The sequence below is a fragment of the Ixodes scapularis genome, unplaced genomic scaffold (genome assembly GCF_016920785.2).
Source record: "Ixodes scapularis isolate PalLabHiFi unplaced genomic scaffold, ASM1692078v2 PGA_scaffold8__174_contigs__length_109621045, whole genome shotgun sequence".
NCBI lineage: Eukaryota > Metazoa > Arthropoda > Arachnida > Ixodida > Ixodidae > Ixodes > Ixodes scapularis.
The window spans coordinates 10,113,955-10,134,301 of NW_024609883.1; the positions used below are offsets into that span (position 1 = coordinate 10,113,955).

General features: G+C 46.4%; 1 protein-coding gene across 1 annotated transcript; it reads left to right on the forward strand.

Moving 5' to 3' along the window:
• Positions 1–5,337: 5,337 nt before the first annotated feature.
• LOC115310004 lies at positions 5,338–9,626 on the forward strand. Its single transcript, XM_029968280.2, has 4 exons — positions 5,338–5,355; positions 5,742–5,807; positions 5,943–6,080; positions 6,203–9,626. The coding sequence occupies exon 4, from the start codon at positions 7,152–7,154 to the stop codon at positions 8,325–8,327; it is 1,176 nt and encodes a 391-aa protein (XP_029824140.2). The 5' UTR covers positions 5,338–5,355; positions 5,742–5,807; positions 5,943–6,080; positions 6,203–7,151; the 3' UTR covers positions 8,328–9,626.
• Positions 9,627–20,347: the final 10,721 nt, after the last annotated feature.

Consider the following 20,347-nt stretch of genomic DNA (forward strand, 5'->3'; position numbering starts at 1 on the left):
GCCATAATCACGCGGAAAAAACGGGAAAAAAAAAGTGTACTGTTGCATTACTGTTGCCAGCAGGTAAGTGTTTTTCGTCGAAGCATATTCAATAATATATCATGAAGAATGTGGAACATCATTTATTTCCTTTCTTTTTTGATAATTAGTTCTTAGCAGGACACAACTGAAAAGTTGACACACAAAAAAAGTAGTTCTAAAATTTTACTATTACGAACTGCTGCGTGAGGCGAACGAAACTAAGATATAGCGTCTCGGTGCAATGAGCTGGGTGCACTGATACACCTAGAGGTTTTTAAGGGAGAGGAGGCAGAAGGAGGGTGCTCATGGGTCGGTGTACAAGTACACTGGCTGGGCAACGGAGGGTGCGTCTTCCATGGAAGGGGTGCATGTGCACCCGATGCACCCAACTACACCCTTTTTTTCTTAGAGTGTACAGTCTGTAACATATGTTTAAATTAATAACAATAATTTAAACTGAATACTACAAAAGTGGTGTGTATTAATGAGCAAGACACAAATGAAACAGATGATATCCAGCCAAGAAATGGTTAACTGCATTGGGGAAGTTCACTTTTGCAAAGTTCTTATTGAAAAGCTACCCATAAAGCACATCTGGCATGGCAGAGTGAGCTACAGTACTTCTTCTAGCCAGCCCAGAACCACAGCACGATACTATGAACAAGACGGGAGCATATGAAATCAGTGGTATAGCAAGGGGGGAAGCTTATGGGGCTTCAGCCCCCCCCCCCCCCCCCCCCCAAATCCAGCCGACCCTTTTTCATAACATGCATTTTGACCTGACGTACTTCCCCCTCCCCCCCCCGCACCCCCAGTCATAAACACGTCAGCCTCCTCCCCCCCCCCCCCCCCACCTACCAAAAAAAATCCTATCTATGCCACTGTAAGGAAGTTCCCACTTCACATAGCTTGCAAAAATGTAATTCTAATGTACATGCCTGAAACTCAGCAGGCGGGTAGTTCCAAGACTTTATCACCTGGTCTGAAGCGCTGGAACTAAACTTGGGTGGAAATTGAGGGTTCGGCGATGAGTAGTTCTTTTTTGCGGTAAAACAAAAGCATTTTTTGTATTTGTCTGTGCGTGGGATGGGGTGGGTGGGCGAGGACACCCTTTATGAGTACATAACATCAGGTGATAGTAATATGCTATACACACAATGTCGTGCACCGCGACCGGAAATGGCTATGCAAAGCGAAAGTTCGTCTGCTTCTAGCACAGGGGTTGTGATGATGTCAGGACTCTGAGCTTTTATTGGCTGATCGAAAAAAACATTGGGTAGACCTCAAGGCGTCTAGCATCGAGGTCTACCCGTTATCTCTTCCAATCAGAGCCAATCGGAACTCAGCGTCGTTCCGACGTCCCCGCAACTCCTGCGCAAGGAGCAGGCGACTTGCTCTCTGCATACGCACGATGCGAAACCTTTTGCTTCTCGCCAGGTTTACGGGCGAAAAGGGGGGCGCTTGGGTAAAGACACCCCAGGGAATCACGAGCGAGCTTTTAGCAAATTCAGAAATTAATTATAAAAAAAAAAATAATGCTGCATATAAAATGAATTGTCGAAAAGGGCTGCCCAATGTATGGCGTATCTCTGTGGTAATGCGGTTGTTTCCCACGGAGCGGACCCAGGGTCAAATCCAAAAATAATAGGTGTTCTTTTTTTAGACAACATATTTTCCTTTACAACTAGAGCTGCAAAACTCAAATGCGTTGTCCACAAAACGTCTCAAGACGATAGGGAGCCAAATATTAACTAAGAGTAAAGTTAAATGCACTACGTCGTGCATCTCGACTGGAAATGTATATACGCACGACGCGGAGAGGTCGTGCAATTTTGGTCGCCCTTTTAGGACGGCGCGTGTATCACTGCGGAGCGCATTAACCAATCCCCCCGCCTGCGTTCACGCCGCTTTGCTGCGACAGTTTGGGGCTGCTAGTCACAAACCTCTGAACCCCTTTGGCCCACTGTACACGCCGTCTAGCCGACAACTCAAGCCCACTGTCTCCCATTGCACTTCTGGAAAGGGAGTCTCATACCATTTAGTTAGACAGTTGTTGCCGAAATTTCGCTGAACAAAATGGTATGTGACTTCGTTTCCGGAGGTGCATCGGGTACAGCGGGGCTTGGTCTACCGGCTGGACGCCGCGAAGCGGCGTGTACGACAGGGCCAAATGGGTCAATAGTTTCGTAATTAGCAGCCGCATATTGTCGCCGCGAAGCGGCGTGAACGCAGGCGAAGCAGCGTGAACGCAGGTGTGTTAACGAGCTCCCCATTGATACACGCGTCGTCCAACTCTCGGACGGCACTTGTAGGCGCGCTTGGAGTGCCGTCGGACGGCACTGTAGAAACAGCCTTTTTATTACCACTCCAAAAGTCAGTAAAAAAGGCATGCAAAATTTCTGGTGGCCGCTGAAACTTCAAAGCCCTGCCCGCAGGCATTTAACATGAAGCAACTTACCCGAGGTCAATTCATATAGGTCGCGAAAGTGGAGCAAACAAGCGGCCCAAAACCAATCGCTAGCGTCATCACCCTGGAGGCCGGGCTACCGCAGCGCGACTATGTTTTGCGCGGCCAAACACTAAGCTGATAAAATATTAAAGACACACTTTCAGTGTCTTATATAGTTGACTTTAAATCAAAGTATTATTTATTAATAATAACTTAGTTTAAACATGTTTAGAATGGTGAATTTTTCAGGTTATGTTCAATATGTATTATGTTGTGCATACTTGTTGCGACATCTACAACGTCGCTATTTTTCGCCGTCGGCAGAAGTTCGCAGTCCTGATACACCTCGTGTTTGCATTGTTTGCGTTCGCCAGTGTGCCTATATTTCTGTAGCTCCCGTCGAACTTTCACTTTTTGCAATAGTTTAAAACGACTTCGTGGTCTTAAGTTTTCCCACGAACGGTCTGCACTAGTTGAATCCTATTGCGCCGTTCTGTTGCTTTTGTCGTCGAGCGCCGGACGGGCGCGTTCAAGGCTCTGTCGTCGGGACGATGCGCCCGCCCCATGTAAAGAGGCGCTGCGAGGTAGCGCGATGCCCAAGTGATGACTGCACCGCTGGCATCACACTCCATCGTTTTCCTGTAGACGCTGCAAGGTGAAGCTTGTAGCAGCTGTGTCCGCTGCAACTATGTGTGATGTCCTAATGTCCGTTGTCCGGTGATGTCTGGTAAGCTCTTGACTTCTTCTATGGGCCCTCATGCATGCTCATTTTGTAATAAGCACCCGTTGATCGAGTTTTTTTTGGGCCCAGTCTCCGTTCCAAGCTTCGCGAGACGAAACTAATCTTAGATATTAGTGGCGGCTTTGCTTGACCTCTGCTGAACGGCTGCGTGACCCCAAAAACCTAATAAGAAACAATGACTGAACATTTCAGTTTTAACGAACTTTTATAATATGGTGTGAATAACACTAAAACGTCCTTTCTGCTCGAAACGTGTTTGGTGTCGTCCCTCTAACGTGCTGGCGACTATCAGGTCTACTTGCTGTGGATGTCGTGCTCGGGAATCTAGTAATGTAACCGTCTGCGTTGTGAACCCATCTAACCTCACGGGCACAGAGGTGTGCTTCGCGCTCATGGCGTTCGCTGGACCCAGACGGGAGACCAAGTACAATGATGTCTCTAGTTTATCGCTAATATTATTGTGTAATCTTTTCTTTCTTAAATGTCCACTTTAGCCAAGGGTATGTAAAGTAATACACTGCTTTACATTCAGGCGGAGGGTCTGGGTTGAGTTCTGCCGGAACACAAGCCTACAGAACAAGACACCACAGCAGCTGCGGGAACGGGCGGTATGCTCCAGGCACTTCAAACACTCTGCATTTCTTTACCGAGGAAGGCTGCGTCGTGATGCAATACCAGCATATTTGACCACTGAGGGTGAGCACAAAATATTGTTTTCATTATTACTGAGAATAATAATGACTTTATTTTACCATACCAGTATGGTGGGAGCTGAGGAAAAAAGCTGTGCAAGCACCTTGACTAGTCCTCAGCCCCCCACAGGTACACAGCATTGGGGAAGTCATACACAAGAATTTATATAATACAAAATACTTAACAACAAAAAATTAACGAAACAAGAACAAAAGCAAAAATCTTCTAGCTAATCAACAGCAGTAAGGATTGTTTAATTATAAAGAAAATAATCCTTAAGCGCACACATATTGGAAGATTCGACATCAAAATTAGAGCCCATAAGAGTGTTCAGTAATGTTGGCAAGGTTATTTTAATCATTTGGAGGCCATAATCTGTTCGTGACGTTTCTACTGCCCAAACATCGGAGTGACGGGTGGAATATGTTGCAGCTTTTTTTCGAAGTGATGATAATGACAATAAAAAACTGTTTAACTCGCGACATTCCTGTTTACACTTTATGCTAAGTCTAAAAGCATAGTGATCGAATATCTTAACTACACGCAGCTCTCTGAAAAGTTGGTCTTTTGACCAACTTTGAAAAGATGAGCTTATTCAGAAAGTATTTTACATGCAGATACAGGGAACTTTTTTAGTGTACATAACGTGTGTGCTTAACTTTGCATAGGTGCCGGAGATGCCGTCCGGAGCAGCAGCCCTGGCCAACTGACTAGTGTTATGATCGGCCACCCAGAGAGCAGGCTCGGCTTCCTGGCAGCGCCATCGACCACCCCTCGAGTGACCAGTCTCGGGCTCCGCACTCTGGCGCCGCCGAACATGCCGACCGACGCGGCGTGGGTGGGGTGCGGCTTCCGGGCGACGCCGAGCGGGCCACCCGGCACAGCGGGAGCTGACCCCCCTGACACCCCGCTGAGAAACGGGGGCCCGCTTCCTCGGCCTTCGGACCGGGTGTTTACCGACGATGGAGACAAGTGGAGACGTTTGGGTCTCGGCGTGTGATCGGGAGAGCTGCCTCTTCCCGCGTTATTCTGGGAGACGGGACGAGAGGGATGCTTGGTCCGGGGTGTGACCACGTGGGAGGTCCGCGTCCCGGGAGACTGCAGAGACGTCCCGTGGTGACGAAAGTGCCCTTTCCCCTCGCGGGATCTTGGACAGGGACCCCCTCGCCACTTCAAGGAGGCTACATTAGCCGGTGCTCGGACTCGTAAAGAGTCTTCCCTTCTCAGACACCAAAACTGAAAGATGACGATGTAAATATTCCTGTATATAAACGTCTTCTCCTCTCAGTGAACGCTCCTCAGTATCTTCAGAGTCCACGACGCTTGGAAGTGGGAGCATGCTCGGCCCGGTATCGTAACACTAGCGAGGGCGAGCCCACACTGGCCAGCAGCAGTAGCACCGATGGGCCCACATCATCACGGTGTCACGCGCACCACACTACAGAAGAAGGTAAAAGCAATTGCATATTGGCGGAGAAGTGTTGCAGGCCTTGTTTCTTATATATTTTGGAACTGTCGTTAGTAGACATCTTTGGGAAACATGTAAAACATGTATGACCATGTTTTTAATCTGTAGTCCGCTGCAACCTGAGAACGAAGGGCGAGGGTAAGACGGGCCGGGGAGGAGGAAGCAGACGGAACGCTAAAGAGAGAAGGTTTTCCTCTCTCTTCTCTAGCGTTCCGTCTGCTTCTTCCTCCCCGGCCCGTCCTACCCTCGCCCTTCGTTCTTAGGTTGCAACGGGCTACAGCTTGTCACATGCCGCAGGAATTTCCTGAAACAACACAATGACTGATGTTTTTGACATATTTTTTAATTGCCTCGTCATTGCTTTGCAGATGTGGGGAGCAGTCTCACGGCTCTGACCTCTGGCACGAAGACTAGCCCTCCAACCAGAGTTCATGGTAAGTTTTCATAGTGTGCGTTGTTTAGGACAGTCTTTGAAGATTACTTTGTTGCGTAGTACTTGACCAGTCATAGCTGGTTCAGCTTTTTGCAACCACTCTGTCACTTTGTTTCCTTTGTTTTGTTTTTTGTAGTGGATCACACATACGCGATGCAAGGCGCGATGGATGGACATGGCCCGCCGCCTGGAGGAAACGATGTGGGGGCACCTGAACCTTCCCCTACCGATTATGATGCGTCGGTGTCTTCGACTTCTGCGGTTCCTCACCAACGTAGGTGTCCGTCATGATGCACAAAGTTTACTTGTACTTCCACATTTTCTACAGTGGAGGCACATTGTTTATTTCATTATTTCTCGAAATGTTTCATAATTGCTTTTGCTTTCCCCTTGTAGGGTCCTGTGCCACCCGCACCGAGGGCAAGGGGAAGATGGACGTGTTGAGGGCCAGACTTCGACAGCTTCGGAAACATAACAAGAGACTCCAGCAACGACTGCAGCGACGGCGTCATATGCTGACTGTCACTGAGATAGTTGAAAGTGTACGTAGCCTTGTCTCTCCAGCCATTGCTGCCCTTGTGGAAGGTCAGCTGAAGATGACCAATGCGAGCAGGTTCGGTAGGCGGTGGTGCAGCCGGAACAAAGCCTTTGCCTTGGGCTTCTACTTTCACAGCCCTAAGGGTTACCGGTACTGTAGGCAATTGTTGAGGCTCCCATCCGTTAGGTCGCTACAGCTTTGGCTTCAGCGTGTTCCCCTGAGGGTTGGTTTTTACCCAGAAGTTTTCAAACTAGTCAAAAGACGTGCAGCTTCTTTTTCACCAGAAGACAAGCCATGCATTATTGCCTTTGACGAGATGCACCTCACGAAAGAGCTCTCGTACAACCCCTCTGTGGACAGGTTTGAAGGGCTCGAAGAAAGTAACACTGGAAGAGGCCATAACCTTGCAAACAAAGCTCTTGTGTTTATGGCTAAAGGCATTCGCACGCCATGGAAACAGCCACTTGGCTATTGTTTTGCTCATGGGGGAACACCTGCCAACATTTTGCGTGACCTTCTTTTCCAGTGCCACAATTTGCTTGTGAAAGCCGGCCTGGAGCCAGTAGCTGTCGTATGTGACCAAGGCAATCAAAAGGTTGATCTTTTTAATGGCCTTGTTACCCCTGAGAAGCCCTACGTAACTGTGAATGAGAAGCCACTTTTTTTTTTCTATTTGATGTTCCACATCTGCTAAAGTGCTTACGAAATATTTTCTTCAAGTACAATTTTCAAGTTGGGGACCACACGTTGAGAAGCTCTTTCCTCAGGGAAGCTTACGAAAAAGACAAACAGCTTGAAATCCAATCCATGCCAAGGCTCAGTGAGAAGCATTTTAATTTGACTTTTGCCTCCAGAATGTCAGTGAAACTAGCAGCGCAAATATTCAGTAATCACTGTGCTGCTGCAATGTTTGCCATGGTAACTTTCCAGCAACTGCCAGTTGAAGCTATCAACACGGCCCGGTTTATTGAAAAAATGGATCGTCTTTTTGATAGCTTGAACAGCTCACAGAAACGCGGGAAGAGTGCATATGTGTCTGCAATGCACGAAGGCTCTGTTCACAAGGAGTTTCTGAAAGAATGCTTTCATATGTTCAAAAGCCTTACCGTTCTTGGGTGCCCACGGCAGCCTGCTTGCATTCGCGGTTTCTCCTTGACCATTCGGTCTATTATGCTGATTTGTGAGCACCTGACATCTGAGTATGGTTTCAGATACCTCCTGACTCGCCATCTCAACCAAGATGCACTCGAAAACACATTCTCCGTAATAAGGTCAAAGTCTGGTGCGAACGCCAATTCCTCTTGCCGGCAGTTTCAGGCAGCCTTTAGACATCTCCTAGTTAGCAACTTGTTTAAACTGTCTGACAAGAGCAACTGCGAAGAGGACATGGCAACTCTTTTAGCGGCTCTTCCGGTTGGTTTCTCAGCTCCCTCAGCTTCACTTAGTCTAGGAAGCTCACTTCCACAATGTGCAGCTGACCTCACATCCTGTAGTTATCCCACTTTATTATCACTTAACAACATGGTTTACTTTGCTGGATGGCTTGTAACAAGGTTTGTCATATATCACACATGTCAAAACGTGACTCAGCAATGTGAATTGCAAATCAAGAATGCCACTTTTTCTGATGACAGCCAAGTGTTGTTGTATTTGAGTGTGAAAGGAACGGCTGAAGGAGGCTCTGGAAGCCTCTCGGAACCATCACCTTGCTTTGTTTTTTTCGTTCAAGCTTGTGAGAAGGTTTTTGTGGCGTCAATTGACAGTCTTGTTTTGAAAGAAGGCGTTGGGAAGGCGTTGTGCATCACTCTTCATGAGAAGGTCGAAAAGCTGCTGACACTCTGCAGTGAGGATGTCTATGGTAATTTATTTGCTTTGTTTACAAGGGCGAGGCTGCGTTGGTTCGCCCGTAAAACAAATACTGAGCTCCTTGATGCAGCTGCGAGACGCAAAACCCAGCAACGAGTCCAGAGGCTGTGCAGATGAGACAACACTTGCGTTATGCCCACAGGAAGTCCCTTTAGTTTGTCTTACGTGTTGCATTCAACGATCACGCTGGCATACCGGATTGTGCGAGTACATACCTCTAAATTATCACACGCTTTGCCGAAACTGTCTACTGCGATGACCAAATGAATCTATCATACTTTAAATAAAGTGTAAAAGTTTGTTTCGCATGCTCAGACAGTGCGATCAACGTATAGGTTCAGCTAGATGAACTTGAATTTTCAATGAATCAATATCAAAATTTCAGTGTCACAGCAGGCAAAACTAATTTTTTCGTTCTAAGTAAAACATGTTAGATTCATTCGACCCTCGCTGTATAGTGCTAGATGACGTTGCTCACTGAATGATGGGACAGGGTGTCTACCAAATCACTTATTCCAAATTTCCCAATTTTCCCAAGGTTTTCCTCTCTATTTCGATAAAATGTTGACCGTTACTTCGGTTCAGGGAGTGCCTAGTGGCCTGCGCTGCCTAGTGACGTGTCGGGCAACGTTATTCAGTGCAGCGGCACCACGTGAAATCCTTGTGCAATCATCGGGCTTCGTTGCCCGCTGCCGTTCCACTTTCGCTTATCATTTTTACTGATTAGGAACTTTTTTACGGTTCCCTTTATATTACCCTGTTCTTTAAATATAATCCGCCTTACTTAAATATTTTAAGTTTTCCTGGTTGGTAGACACCTCACACACCCTGTGCATTATTGAAGAGTATGTGAGAAGAAGCGTTGACCTCGATGTTTTCTTGTGCAGTGTGACGACTTGAGACATAAACCTGGATTAATGTTTGGTTGTGTGAGGTATACAAAAGTATATCAAACTGCGATGAAAGGTAACTCAGTGAGTCAGTATGGTGCTAACAATTTGCCACAAAGCGAATTATTATCCTTTTTCTAATGCTTTCTTTCCTGTAATTTTGTGGCAGTTTCCTGCGTACTAATCCTCACATAAATAGCCAAGCTGTGGAGCACAATATGTGTGTGACGAGCGCATGTGCTATAACGAAACGTCTCAATTTTTAATCTCTTGAAGCATTAATTCATGTGGACATTAAAATGCAAAAGACATGCATAACCCCGCACCTCCACCTGTGATTGATATAGTTAAATCTTGTTACGAGCTCTCAACGTGAACAGTGCAAGATAAATGCGTAAACGTGCCTCTCGTTGAGAGTATTAAGTGCGTGCATAGAGTTGTCCAGACCTTATTTCACTTCGTTTTAATGCCATATCTATCTTCAAGTGTTCAGTGGTGCTGTTGTAAGTTTTTATATAATAAACTGTGTAAACCAAGCTTGTGCCTTTTTGTCTTTCTTGGCGAACAAGCCGTTGTTACAATGATAAGTACGCCTTCAAAGGCGTGCTGTAACACACTGCTTAGTTGAAGAAGATAGTAACTTATTGGTGGTTCCCAGAACTGATAAAAAACTGGTTCTTTTGGAAGAGGGATTACATGGGAGTGACTGATACAAACAAGGCTATTAGGCGTGAAGCAAGGTTTGAAGGACGGTAGCAGGCATGAAGTACATCTGAAAAACTTCAAATTTCGCGCCACCGGCAAAAATCATTTAAATTTCGCGCCGAAAACAATCGTGACGTCGCAATCTTGAGGAAAATGCGTCATATCGTGTTTCTTTGTTCCTTTTTAATGAAGCGTCACTTCCTGTACGTCACGGGCGAGCATGACTAATGACAATGCCGCGCAACTAACAGATGGCGCTGCGCCCCATGAGCCGCCATCTTTTGCGCCTATGGGCTTCTATGGAAGCTTCGCTACCATCTATACATATACCTTGACTTACCTCCGAGTTTGAGGATCTTTTCCTTGTAGTAGCCGCGCTGGGTGCCGTCCTCGGCCATCCAAAAGACCATCTTCGTCTTTTGATGATTAAATTCTTCTACGTCCTCTGGCGTAAACCGCTTAATTAACGAAATTGGAACTATATCCCTAGCAAAAATAACGGCTTAAAATTAGTCCGGAAAGCGAAATCCGGACTAAAATCATACCGGAGTCACACCGGAAAGGCGGCTTCCGGTTTGCACAAACCGTGAATTTTCAAATCTGGTTCAAAGTCAAATTGGAGGAATTCCGGAGAGGCAAATTCCGGTTCGCTCATTCCGTGATTTTCCTAATCCGGTTCAAAGTCAAATTGGAGGAATTCCAGACAGGCAAATCCCGGTTCGCTCAAACCGTGATTTTCCTAATCCGGTTCAAATTCAAATCGGAGCAACTCCGGAGAGACAGATTCCGGTTCGCACAAATCGTGATTTTCCTAATCCGCTTCAAAGTCAAATTGGAGGAATTCCAGACAGACAAATTCCGGTTCACACAAACCGTGATTTTCCTAATCGGTTCGCACAAACTGTGATTTTTGGAATCCGGTTAAAAGTACAATTGAAGGAATTCTAGACACACAATATGCGGTTCGAACAAGCCATTCCTTGCCAAATTCGGTTAAAAGGCAAATTGGACAAAGTCTAGACCGAAGAAATCCTGAAGGTTTCCAGCTGAACGTAGAAGTAAAAACCAAAGAGTGGAGAAAAAGAGACATACACTGCTGGACTATCAACCATTTACTGAAATTCTTCCTTTTCCTTTTCATCTACCCTCATGAATTAAACTATTTATTTACTGGAATTTTTTATTTTTTATTTTTCATCTACCCTCATAAATTAAACGAATGAGATCCCTGGGGTAACTTCTTCTTCTGTATGACATTTGGTAGCTAGCGTTCACATCTTCCTGATTTGGTTCCCCACTTGGGGCGCTCCCAGAAGATACAGTTTTTCTTTCGAAAATAGCGTTATGGAGGCGGCACTCACACAGTCATCCCCGTGCGCCTCAATAGTTAGAGATTCCAGGATTTCCCTTGCGAGCTGGTTTCTGTGCTTTCCGACGATGGTGATGTTTTCGAAATCAGGAGCACATTGGCATACTCGGCAATGCGCCGGAGGATGGCCACCTGACATTAGTGCGCCAACGGAAGCTGCATGCTCCCTGGTGCGGTCGTTAATACACCGCCCAGTTTGTCCAATGTAGCTTTTGCCACATGACAGCGGAATACGGTACACAACTCCTTTTTCGCACGGGGCGTACGTTGTTCGGTGCGCGGTGCCACAGGTAGACCTCGGATTTTGATCATTCTTAGAATTTACCTTACGGCACATAGCATAAGCCTTGTTGGGGGCTGAGCATACGACCTGTACGCCTTGTCGCCCGGCGATCTTTTTTAGGCGATGCGCTATCCCGTGGATGTATGGCATCACCACAAGAGGTTTGGGGGGCTTTTTTTTCGTTGGTTGTGCATTGGTTTCCTATTTTTGCCGCACCTTCTTGCAGAGGGTCTCGCATACCGGTATTAGGAGTGTACTTGCGTAACCAGAGTCCTGAAGCCTACAGAGCTGTTTTTGAAAGCTACGGCCGACTCTATGGGGGCAAGATTTTTGTAATTCCGAGGCGAGAGCTTTGGTTGCCATCCCTCGTTTTACAGTTCTTGAGTGTTCGGAGTTGCTTGGAAGGAATCCTTTACATGAGCGGGCTGCATACATCCAGCACACATGGGTATTTCTGAACTCCAAGGAGAGATCCAGAAACCGTATGGACTGGTTTGCTGGAAGTTCCTGGGTGAAAGATAGTCCTGGACAGCTGTGTTTAAAGGTGCGTAAAACAGCATCTAAGCACCCGTTGTTGGGCTCGTCTGCTTCTGAATTACACAGTATGAGAAAGTCATCCACATACCTGAAAATGACCTCGATGCGTTGATCTTTTAGATTTTCTTGGATATTCTTACCGCATGCTGCAAGGTACAAATCGCACAAGTATGGGGCTACTCGGGATCCTATGCATACTCCACTTTTCTGTACATAGCGTTGCTCCTGGTGTGATATCACAGTCGCTGTGAGGTAGATTTCTAGAAGCTCCAAGAAGCTATCGAGGCTCATACCAGCTGCATTCTGGAAGCATTGAAGGCCCTGCTCCTCGATGGTTGTTCGGAGGATCATCAGGAGAGCGGCATGGGGAATCGAATAATACATGTCCGTGATATCTAAGGAGAACCCCAATACTATTTCACATCCTTTTTCCTGAAGAAAGGAAATCACTCGGTCCGAGTTTGGTATTCTGAAGGGGTCGTTTACTTTAACTTGTGCTAGAATCTTCGCCAAGACCTGTGACACATTACTTTGCCACGTGTGTCTCTCTGATACTATGGCGCGAAAAGGAGCATTGTTTTTGTGTGTTTTTGCCGAGAAAAAGACACACAATTCGCCTTGTTGCGATCCTCTGATTTTGGTGATGAGGCTTCTGCATTGCTCCTTTTCAAGTAATTTGAGGATGGCTTTTTTTGCTGATAGAGTTTGTTTTGGATCTACTTTTTTGAAGTTCTTCGTCATGGCTTGTTGGGCTTTTTCTCCATACGACCCCGCATCCAGGGCTACAAAACCTCCCTCTTTGTCGGAGAGGCACAGCCTTTGCGGCGTAGTTCCTGCACCGTTGAGGCAAATGTCATATTTGTAGTGTCCTGGTTGCGTAAGCTGGCCAGGCATTCAAGTCCCTCATTGATGATTTGCGATGATGTTCCCTGAGGTGCTTTGGACGCAATTTCCCTTACCATTAGGACCTTATCGATGGCGTCTTGCCTTGGTGGGAGGCAGAACTTAGGCCCTCGTTCGAGCACGCGTCGGGCAGGTGCCGAAAGAGATACGTCCCCGATGATCTGGAGCGGCAAGCTTTTTGGTGCCGTCGTAACTCTTCGTGCTAGATGTTGTTTCCATGTTGGGAGGAAACACATCTTCCAAAGGTACTCCGTGGTGTATCTTGTCACTGTGATGTGGTTTGAAAAAGCGTTGGGGCTGAAAGATTTCACCCTGAGAAAATCAGTGAGAATGCGTACTTGGCGCCATGCCTCTGATTTCAGAATCTTCGAAACTCGTTGGGCATGCCCCTGTGATGGCTCAATGAAGCCGAAGAAATGCCGTACCTCGTCAAGAAGTATCTTCTTTCTGATGCTGCGGGCGAGCAACCTTGCCCGGCAGATGTTGGTTGCAATGAGATGACAAAGACCTTGCGGGTGAAGGAGGTGAAAATAAAGAGAAGATGTGCTCAGAGAACTAGAAAGATACCGGCGCAGCTCCAGGCAGTCATGAATTATCTTTCTAGTTCACGGGCGACACGCACACGGCGTGTCGGCCGTGTGCGTTTGAACAGTTTGAATGCCTGCGTTCACGACCGGCTAACGGTTAAATTTCCCGATTAGCCGTGATGCGTGGAACAGGCCTTAGTTTTAAACGTGTCCGAAAAAGACGGAAGCGACTGTGACACGTGGAACTACGTCAAATCAGCTCAGCAGCCAAGATCATGCAAGGGATCCGAAGTAAGTTTGTTTCTTTGTTCGTTAGAGCTAGCTTATTTTCTGCGTTCAGAAGGCTTGTTATTGTCTGTAGATCGCTTGCTTTTACCACTATTATTAATTGTGCGCGAATGGCGTTACGCGAGACTGTTTTTCTTCTTTTTTCCCCGATGCAGAGGCTGTACTCGCTCAACGTCCATCAGTAGTGGCGGAAGTCTTTGGGAGACGGAGGGTGGCGGGGTGGGGGTCAAGGGCGGAAGAGGAGGGGGGTGGGTTGATTGCCTCCTCAGCCGTATTGTTTACTGGTAAACAAGAATGTCTGGAAGCGCGCGGTGCGGTGCCCCTCCATCGCCGACGCCATTGCGTGCGGAGAGCTGGACCCGACAAAAAGCGGCGATTGATTGATCGAGCAAGCCCGTAGCTTCCACCTCCCAGTCGTTTCCAAACAATTTCATTTTCGCGATTCGGAATCAGAAAAGGATTGCCAAAAATTGGTGCCGCAATGAATTCACCCCACGGTTATTGATGCATAGCATACCTCTTTCGATCGCAGAAATTTGTGCCCCTGAAATAAGTTTTGACACCGGCACTTATACATCGCGAAATGTCGAGCTCGAAATATCATTTGCTGTACACGTGTTTTGTATGATCCAACGCACGTGCAACGAATTTCAGACTACCAGAAACACTCAGGCTGCTTTAATTATTAAAGCATTTACACTTTTCATACGGCTGTTTTTTAGAGGCTATCAAGTAATAATTACAAGATTCTAGGGAAATTTACAAGCATGTGCTTGTAAATTTCTAGGGTGAGGCGTTACACATACCTCACCCTAGCCCTGATTTTTCGTTTGGTACTGACTTTAGCGAATGGTGTAAGTTGTAATTGTTTTTAGTTGTTGCATGATTGTAGTAAGGTGGTGAGCTGGTACTAATTGAACATCTTGAAAAATAGTTCGCAAAAAGTCAAGGAGAAAGGGAGAGTAACACTTAGACCTCATGCGAGCGCAAACTGAACTCGCATAAATCAGAGAAGGGAGAAATAAAAATGTGGTAGGGCTCGAGCACAGGCCCAAGTGGAACGCGCTGATTTACCTGTTAGCAAGAGCCAATTACAAAAAAAAGAGAAAACAATTTTTATGTTAGGAAGGTAACAAATGGATGGCTAGTACATAAAGAGAGCTCAATTTTTCTCTAAAATCTACGGTGGATTGTCACCTACCTATGCACTGTTTACATCCTTAGGAAAAACGTGAATAATTAGGAGATACTATAAAAACATAGAAGAGAATTATTTTATGCTTTTATTATTCGTAGTATGGGTGAGCGATTTGTCCGTACATCCGTCTGTTACCTGAGCTGCCGAGGAAATTGTTTTTACAGTATTATGCGTATGGGTGAATTAGCACGGCCCACTTGGACCTGTTTGAACTTTTGCTAAAGCTCCTAACGCATTCTTTTTTTTTCCTCTAATTTATGTGTGTTGGGAGTCTGCACTCGTATGTAGTGTATGTATTCCTCTCCTTTATTCCTTGTTTTTTGTGTGCTATATTTCAAGATGTTCAATCAGAATGAACTGAACACTTTAATACATGGAAAATCTGTTGCTAATTCTAGAGTGTCTATAAAACAATCTACCTGACATCTTTGCCTCACGCCCCGGTTCCTGAAGCTCACATTCTCCGAGTACAGCCTTTCTGATTTCTCTCATCCTCTTACTTATTTTCTTTTTTATTCAATAGATTGAGTTGCGAATGTGCGCCAGTCTGCGTCCTACGTGTTCCTGTCCTTTGGTCCTTGTCTTTTTGTGCCCCTTTTTCAAGTTGGTCCATGATATTTTTTATCATATATTCTAATCTGTGTTTTCATCTTTTTACTTACTGCAGCCTTTCCCAATTAGACGTTTGCATTCACTTTCGCCATCCTGATGTGAGTGACCTGATGCGACACAAAATGACAGCCTCCGCAGCTGAAGTCCTGGCTTGATGGAAGACTGCCAAGGCTGGTCATGGTAAGGTGCTCTATATATTGAGCAATATAATAGCAACTTATTGCTGCTAAGATTGCTTTTAACACAGACTGTATTTATGGGCTCGCCTTTAGCAATTCTGTTGCCACTCACGTGGAATGAAAGCCTTTAGGAAAATTGCGCATTCCATTCATAAGCGGAATGCTGAGTTTACAACAGAAGTGCGTTGCATGGCCTTGCGTTGGGGATCAGCGGCCGACTGAGCTAGCGCACATCAGCTCGGAGCACATAGAACAAAAGCTTGCGCTGTAGAATTCAGGGATCCTGGGTTCAATCCCCACCCTGGCCATTTTGATCTAGATAAGCATCGTACCGGCATGCGGTCGTGTATCACTATTGCGTGGTGCAGGTTCAAGTTTCCAGGCTAGCAGTCATACTGCACTGGCTAAATTGCCCATCTACAGCGAGCAACTCGTCGCTACTTTCAAATGGCTCACCAACTACATGCTGTATAAATATCCACAGAACCCCAACAGAAGTGCGTCACTACTTGCATCCAGTGTTGCTGTGTGTTGTATCTGTATTTTGTATTTGTTTATTTAGTGTTCCCAATAATGGCTGAGCCTTCCCATTGGTGCGCTTGTTAGTAGCAACACACAAACGCGAACAAACGGCGAGAGTGGTGAAGAGCACCACTTTTGCCGCTCGCCACCGCGCCCACTGGTTTTCGGAGAGGTTTGCAGTGTTAGTCTTTGTGGTATTTGGTCATATATCGCATATGGACGCAACCAGGGCTCTGTACCTACAACTCAACACTTGCAAGACTTGGGGGAATACACCCTGTAGGTGCTCGCACTTTCAGAGTCATTTTAATGTTGCAGAAATAATAGAATGGATTATAATGCAATTAAATGCAAAGGTGCAAGCGAGCTGGACAAGAATGACGAAAATAATCCCTGGAGAAGGGGAACAAGAGGGACAAAGGACCAACACAAATCTCCAAACACAGCTACGTGACTGGTGAGCGACCGAAAAAATCCGCCTGGTCCGGGTATCCATTAGAGGTGGAGCGCTCTACCAACTAAGCTAACCAGGGGTTAGACGTCAGTAGAGCAAACGGGTTTCATCAGCTGCCACCAGTCTAACACCAACAGGGGTGAAGCTCAGGAAGACAAGCACACGCGCTGAACTTACAACTCTCGTGTATTTGACTACTTCGTTCTTCTCAACGTCTAGATTGACTTTTCAGATCGTGATAAGGAGAATAGCACAAAATACAAAGAAAAAAGCAAAGAACAAAAAAAAAAAAAAAAGAAACGGGAAAAAAACGAAAATAGGAAGCCCTTAAAAGTCATCCCTCTCCCTCACTGCTATCCTTAAGATAGAAATTGGAGCTTCTTGGTCGACAACACAATAGAATGACTACTTACACACTTGTTCTTCAGGTGCTCTATTACAGCATACACGGAGGGTATCTCCAAGGAGAAGGGGTGGGATTAAGTAGAGAAGCTAGTGCTTCTCTCTATGGTTACAGAGCTGTCCGAAGTAAGGTCAGAATGGAGAGAGCACCACCGAGTTCCGCCTGGTCCTGAACAGCCACGAAATGAACACAGAATTCAAAAGAATAGTAATATGAAGAACCTAGGCAAGTAGCCACACGTTTTGAGTTCGCAATGACATTTGAATATGATCAGAAATATTCCTGCTTTGCTCAAAATCGCCTAGTTTACACACTATATTGGTGATGTTTAGCACAGCAGGAATATTTTTTTTATCAGACTTAAACCTCATTGTTAATTGAACAAATATGGCTGCCTGTGTAAGTCCGTGTTTTTATTCTTTTTTATTTGTGTGTTCATTATTTCAGGTTTTTCTCGTGATTTAGTCCCTGTTTTTGTTACTTATGTGTTCATTATTTATTTATTTCTTCTTTTATTAAGTTTTAGTTAAAGATATGATGCCCTCGTCATTTTCTAGTCCGGGAAACGGTGGTGACATCGTCGTGTTCAAGGAGCAGTAATGACCTTTCCATCTTGTATTGCTTCCGGCAAACAATGGTGCCTTTGTGCGTGTGTGTGTGCGATGTGTTGATCACAAGGTAGTGTTGACGATTGGGCTAGTTGGTCATTCATATTAGCGGAAAACAAACAGCGCAAGGACAAGGACAGAGTAGAAGGCGCTGTGTGTGTCTACCGCCTTCTACTCTGTCCTTTTCCTTGCGCTGTTTGTTTTCTGCTAATATGATCACAAGGGATGATTTCGGGATCGAACGGAAAAACAAGGCCAGCGAGGAGCGACTGGGGGACTTTGAACATTGCACGGTGCAAGGAAGGACTTCAACGACGAGGCTAGCAAGCAAGCCCTTGTCAAAACTGATGTGTTCGACCGGAGAGTTGAATCAGGACTTGACCCTGTGAGTAAGAATCAACGACTTTGGAACTTTCGTATAGTTTACAGCTTAATTGTGCTTTCCTTTTGTTTTATTTTAATAGGTGTCTGTGTGCTATTACATTTTTAGTTTATTTTAATGATTGTCCGTGTGATATTACGATATTTTTTCTTGAACGGCAAAAGTGCTTGTTTGGAGTTTTGGCACTTTTATGTATAAAACTTTTTTTGCATACCATATTCTCTGTGCTCCCTCGACAACCAACCCCGCCAAAGGGCTGTGATATTCCGACGTCGAATGACATCTTTCCTAACTAGCGATCGCCTGCATTTTATCTTTGTAGCATACATATTTGTCGGAATTACAAATTTCGAACCAGGCCAATAACGATTGGTCAGTGGCCTATTCTGTCGATGTATCTACATAAACACACGTTTGGCAGTGTGGGATAGCAGTAAAATGTATAATTTGTGGATATTCATAGAAATGCATTATATGATCCCTTGTCTGGACCTGAAAGTATCGTACCTGCCCCATGGCAATAATTTTAATGTGATGCAAGAAGGAGCATCACATGAAAACTGCTTTATATGGGGTGGGTACCCTATTTTCCAGGCCCAAAACACGGGATGATATTGTCACGGGTGGTGACCAAAAACAACAAATAAACAGGAAGAAATAAACGTTTAATGCGGCGAACTTGTGCCAAAGATAAAAGAGAACAAAAGATAATAACAGAGCGTCGCGGGCGTCGAAGTCGGCGTGGCAGCAGAGTCGAACGCTGGGGCGAGACTGACTCCTGCTTGCCAGGCGGAGCCGCTTTTGTACACGCGTTGGCTTCTGGAGCATTCGATATAGAAGGTTCGACGCGCAGAACATTCTAACCTCGAATCAGCTAGACGCTTCTCGAATTCACCAGAACATCACATTACAGTATAAACAAAAATGCGTAGCCGCGGCCAGGAATCGAACCCTAGCCATTCGCGTGGGAGGCAAACGCGATAACCGTTAGGCTACGGCCGCGCTGCCTACCTGGCGCGCGGCATTACTCCCCCCTTAAAAAGTGCATCGCCCCGATGCAACACAAAACAAAGCACATAAAAAGAACGGCAAACTAAAGAGTCATTTGAAACACATAAGATCCAGAGCCCTATCGAGCGTAGTACAGCTTCAGGCGCACGACGTGGACGACTTCAGGTCGTGGTGGGCGGCGTGATGATGTTCTTGTTCCGTCGGGCATCACCTCGTAGTTCAGCTCGCCGAGGCGACGAAATACCTTGTATGGTCCAAAGTACCGTTTCAGCAGTTTCTCACTGAGGCCGCGGCGACAGATGGGCGTCCACACCCACACCCTGTCTCCGGGCTGGAAGTGAACGTCCCTGCGACGAAGGTTGTAGCGGCCCACGTCGACGCGTTGCTGGTCTTGAATCATGAGTTGGGCGAGCTGGCGGGCTTCTTCGGCGCGTTGAGCAACCGCCTGGGCGTCGTCGCTCTCATTGTCAGATGGCTCATGGGGCAGCATTGCGTCCAGCATGGTCGTTACCTTCCGACCATGTACCAGCTGGAAAGGGGTGAATCTAGTGGTCTCCTGAACCGCCGTATTGTAGGCGAACGTGACGTAGGGCAACACCTCGTCCCACGTCTTGTGCTCTACGTCGACGTACATAGACATCATATCGGCGATTGTCTGGTTGAGTCGCTCGGTCAGCCCGTTGGTCTGCGGGTGGTATGCAGTAGTTCGACGGTGGCCGGTGCCACTGAGACGAAGGATCTCTTGCGTCAGCTGGGCCATGAACGAAGATCCACGGTCTGTGATGAGGACTTCAGGGGCGCCGTGCCGGAGGACAATGGACTCACTGAAAAACTTGGCGACTTCAACAGCCGTGCCTGCTGGAAGGGCTTTCGTCTCGGCGTACCGTGTGAGATAATCGGTGGCGACGATAATCCAGCGGTTTCCCGACGTTGACGATGGGAAAGGGCCAAGTAAATCCATTCCGATCTGCTGGAACGGCATAGACGGGGGAGAAATCGGATGCAGAAGTCTTGACGGCTTCGTTGGCGGTTTCTTGCGTCGCTGACACTCGTGGCATGATCGAATGTATAGGTGAACGGTCTTCGGTAGCCTCGGCCAGTAGTACTTTTCTCGAATCCTGGCGAGCGTCCTGCTGTAGCCAAGGTGTCCAGCCGTTGGGTCGTCATGGCATCCTTGGAATATTTCGTCTCGAAGGCTGGCAGGAACAACCAACAGCCATGCTGTGTTGTTGTTGACGAAGTTCTCCTTGTACAGCACCCCTCGTT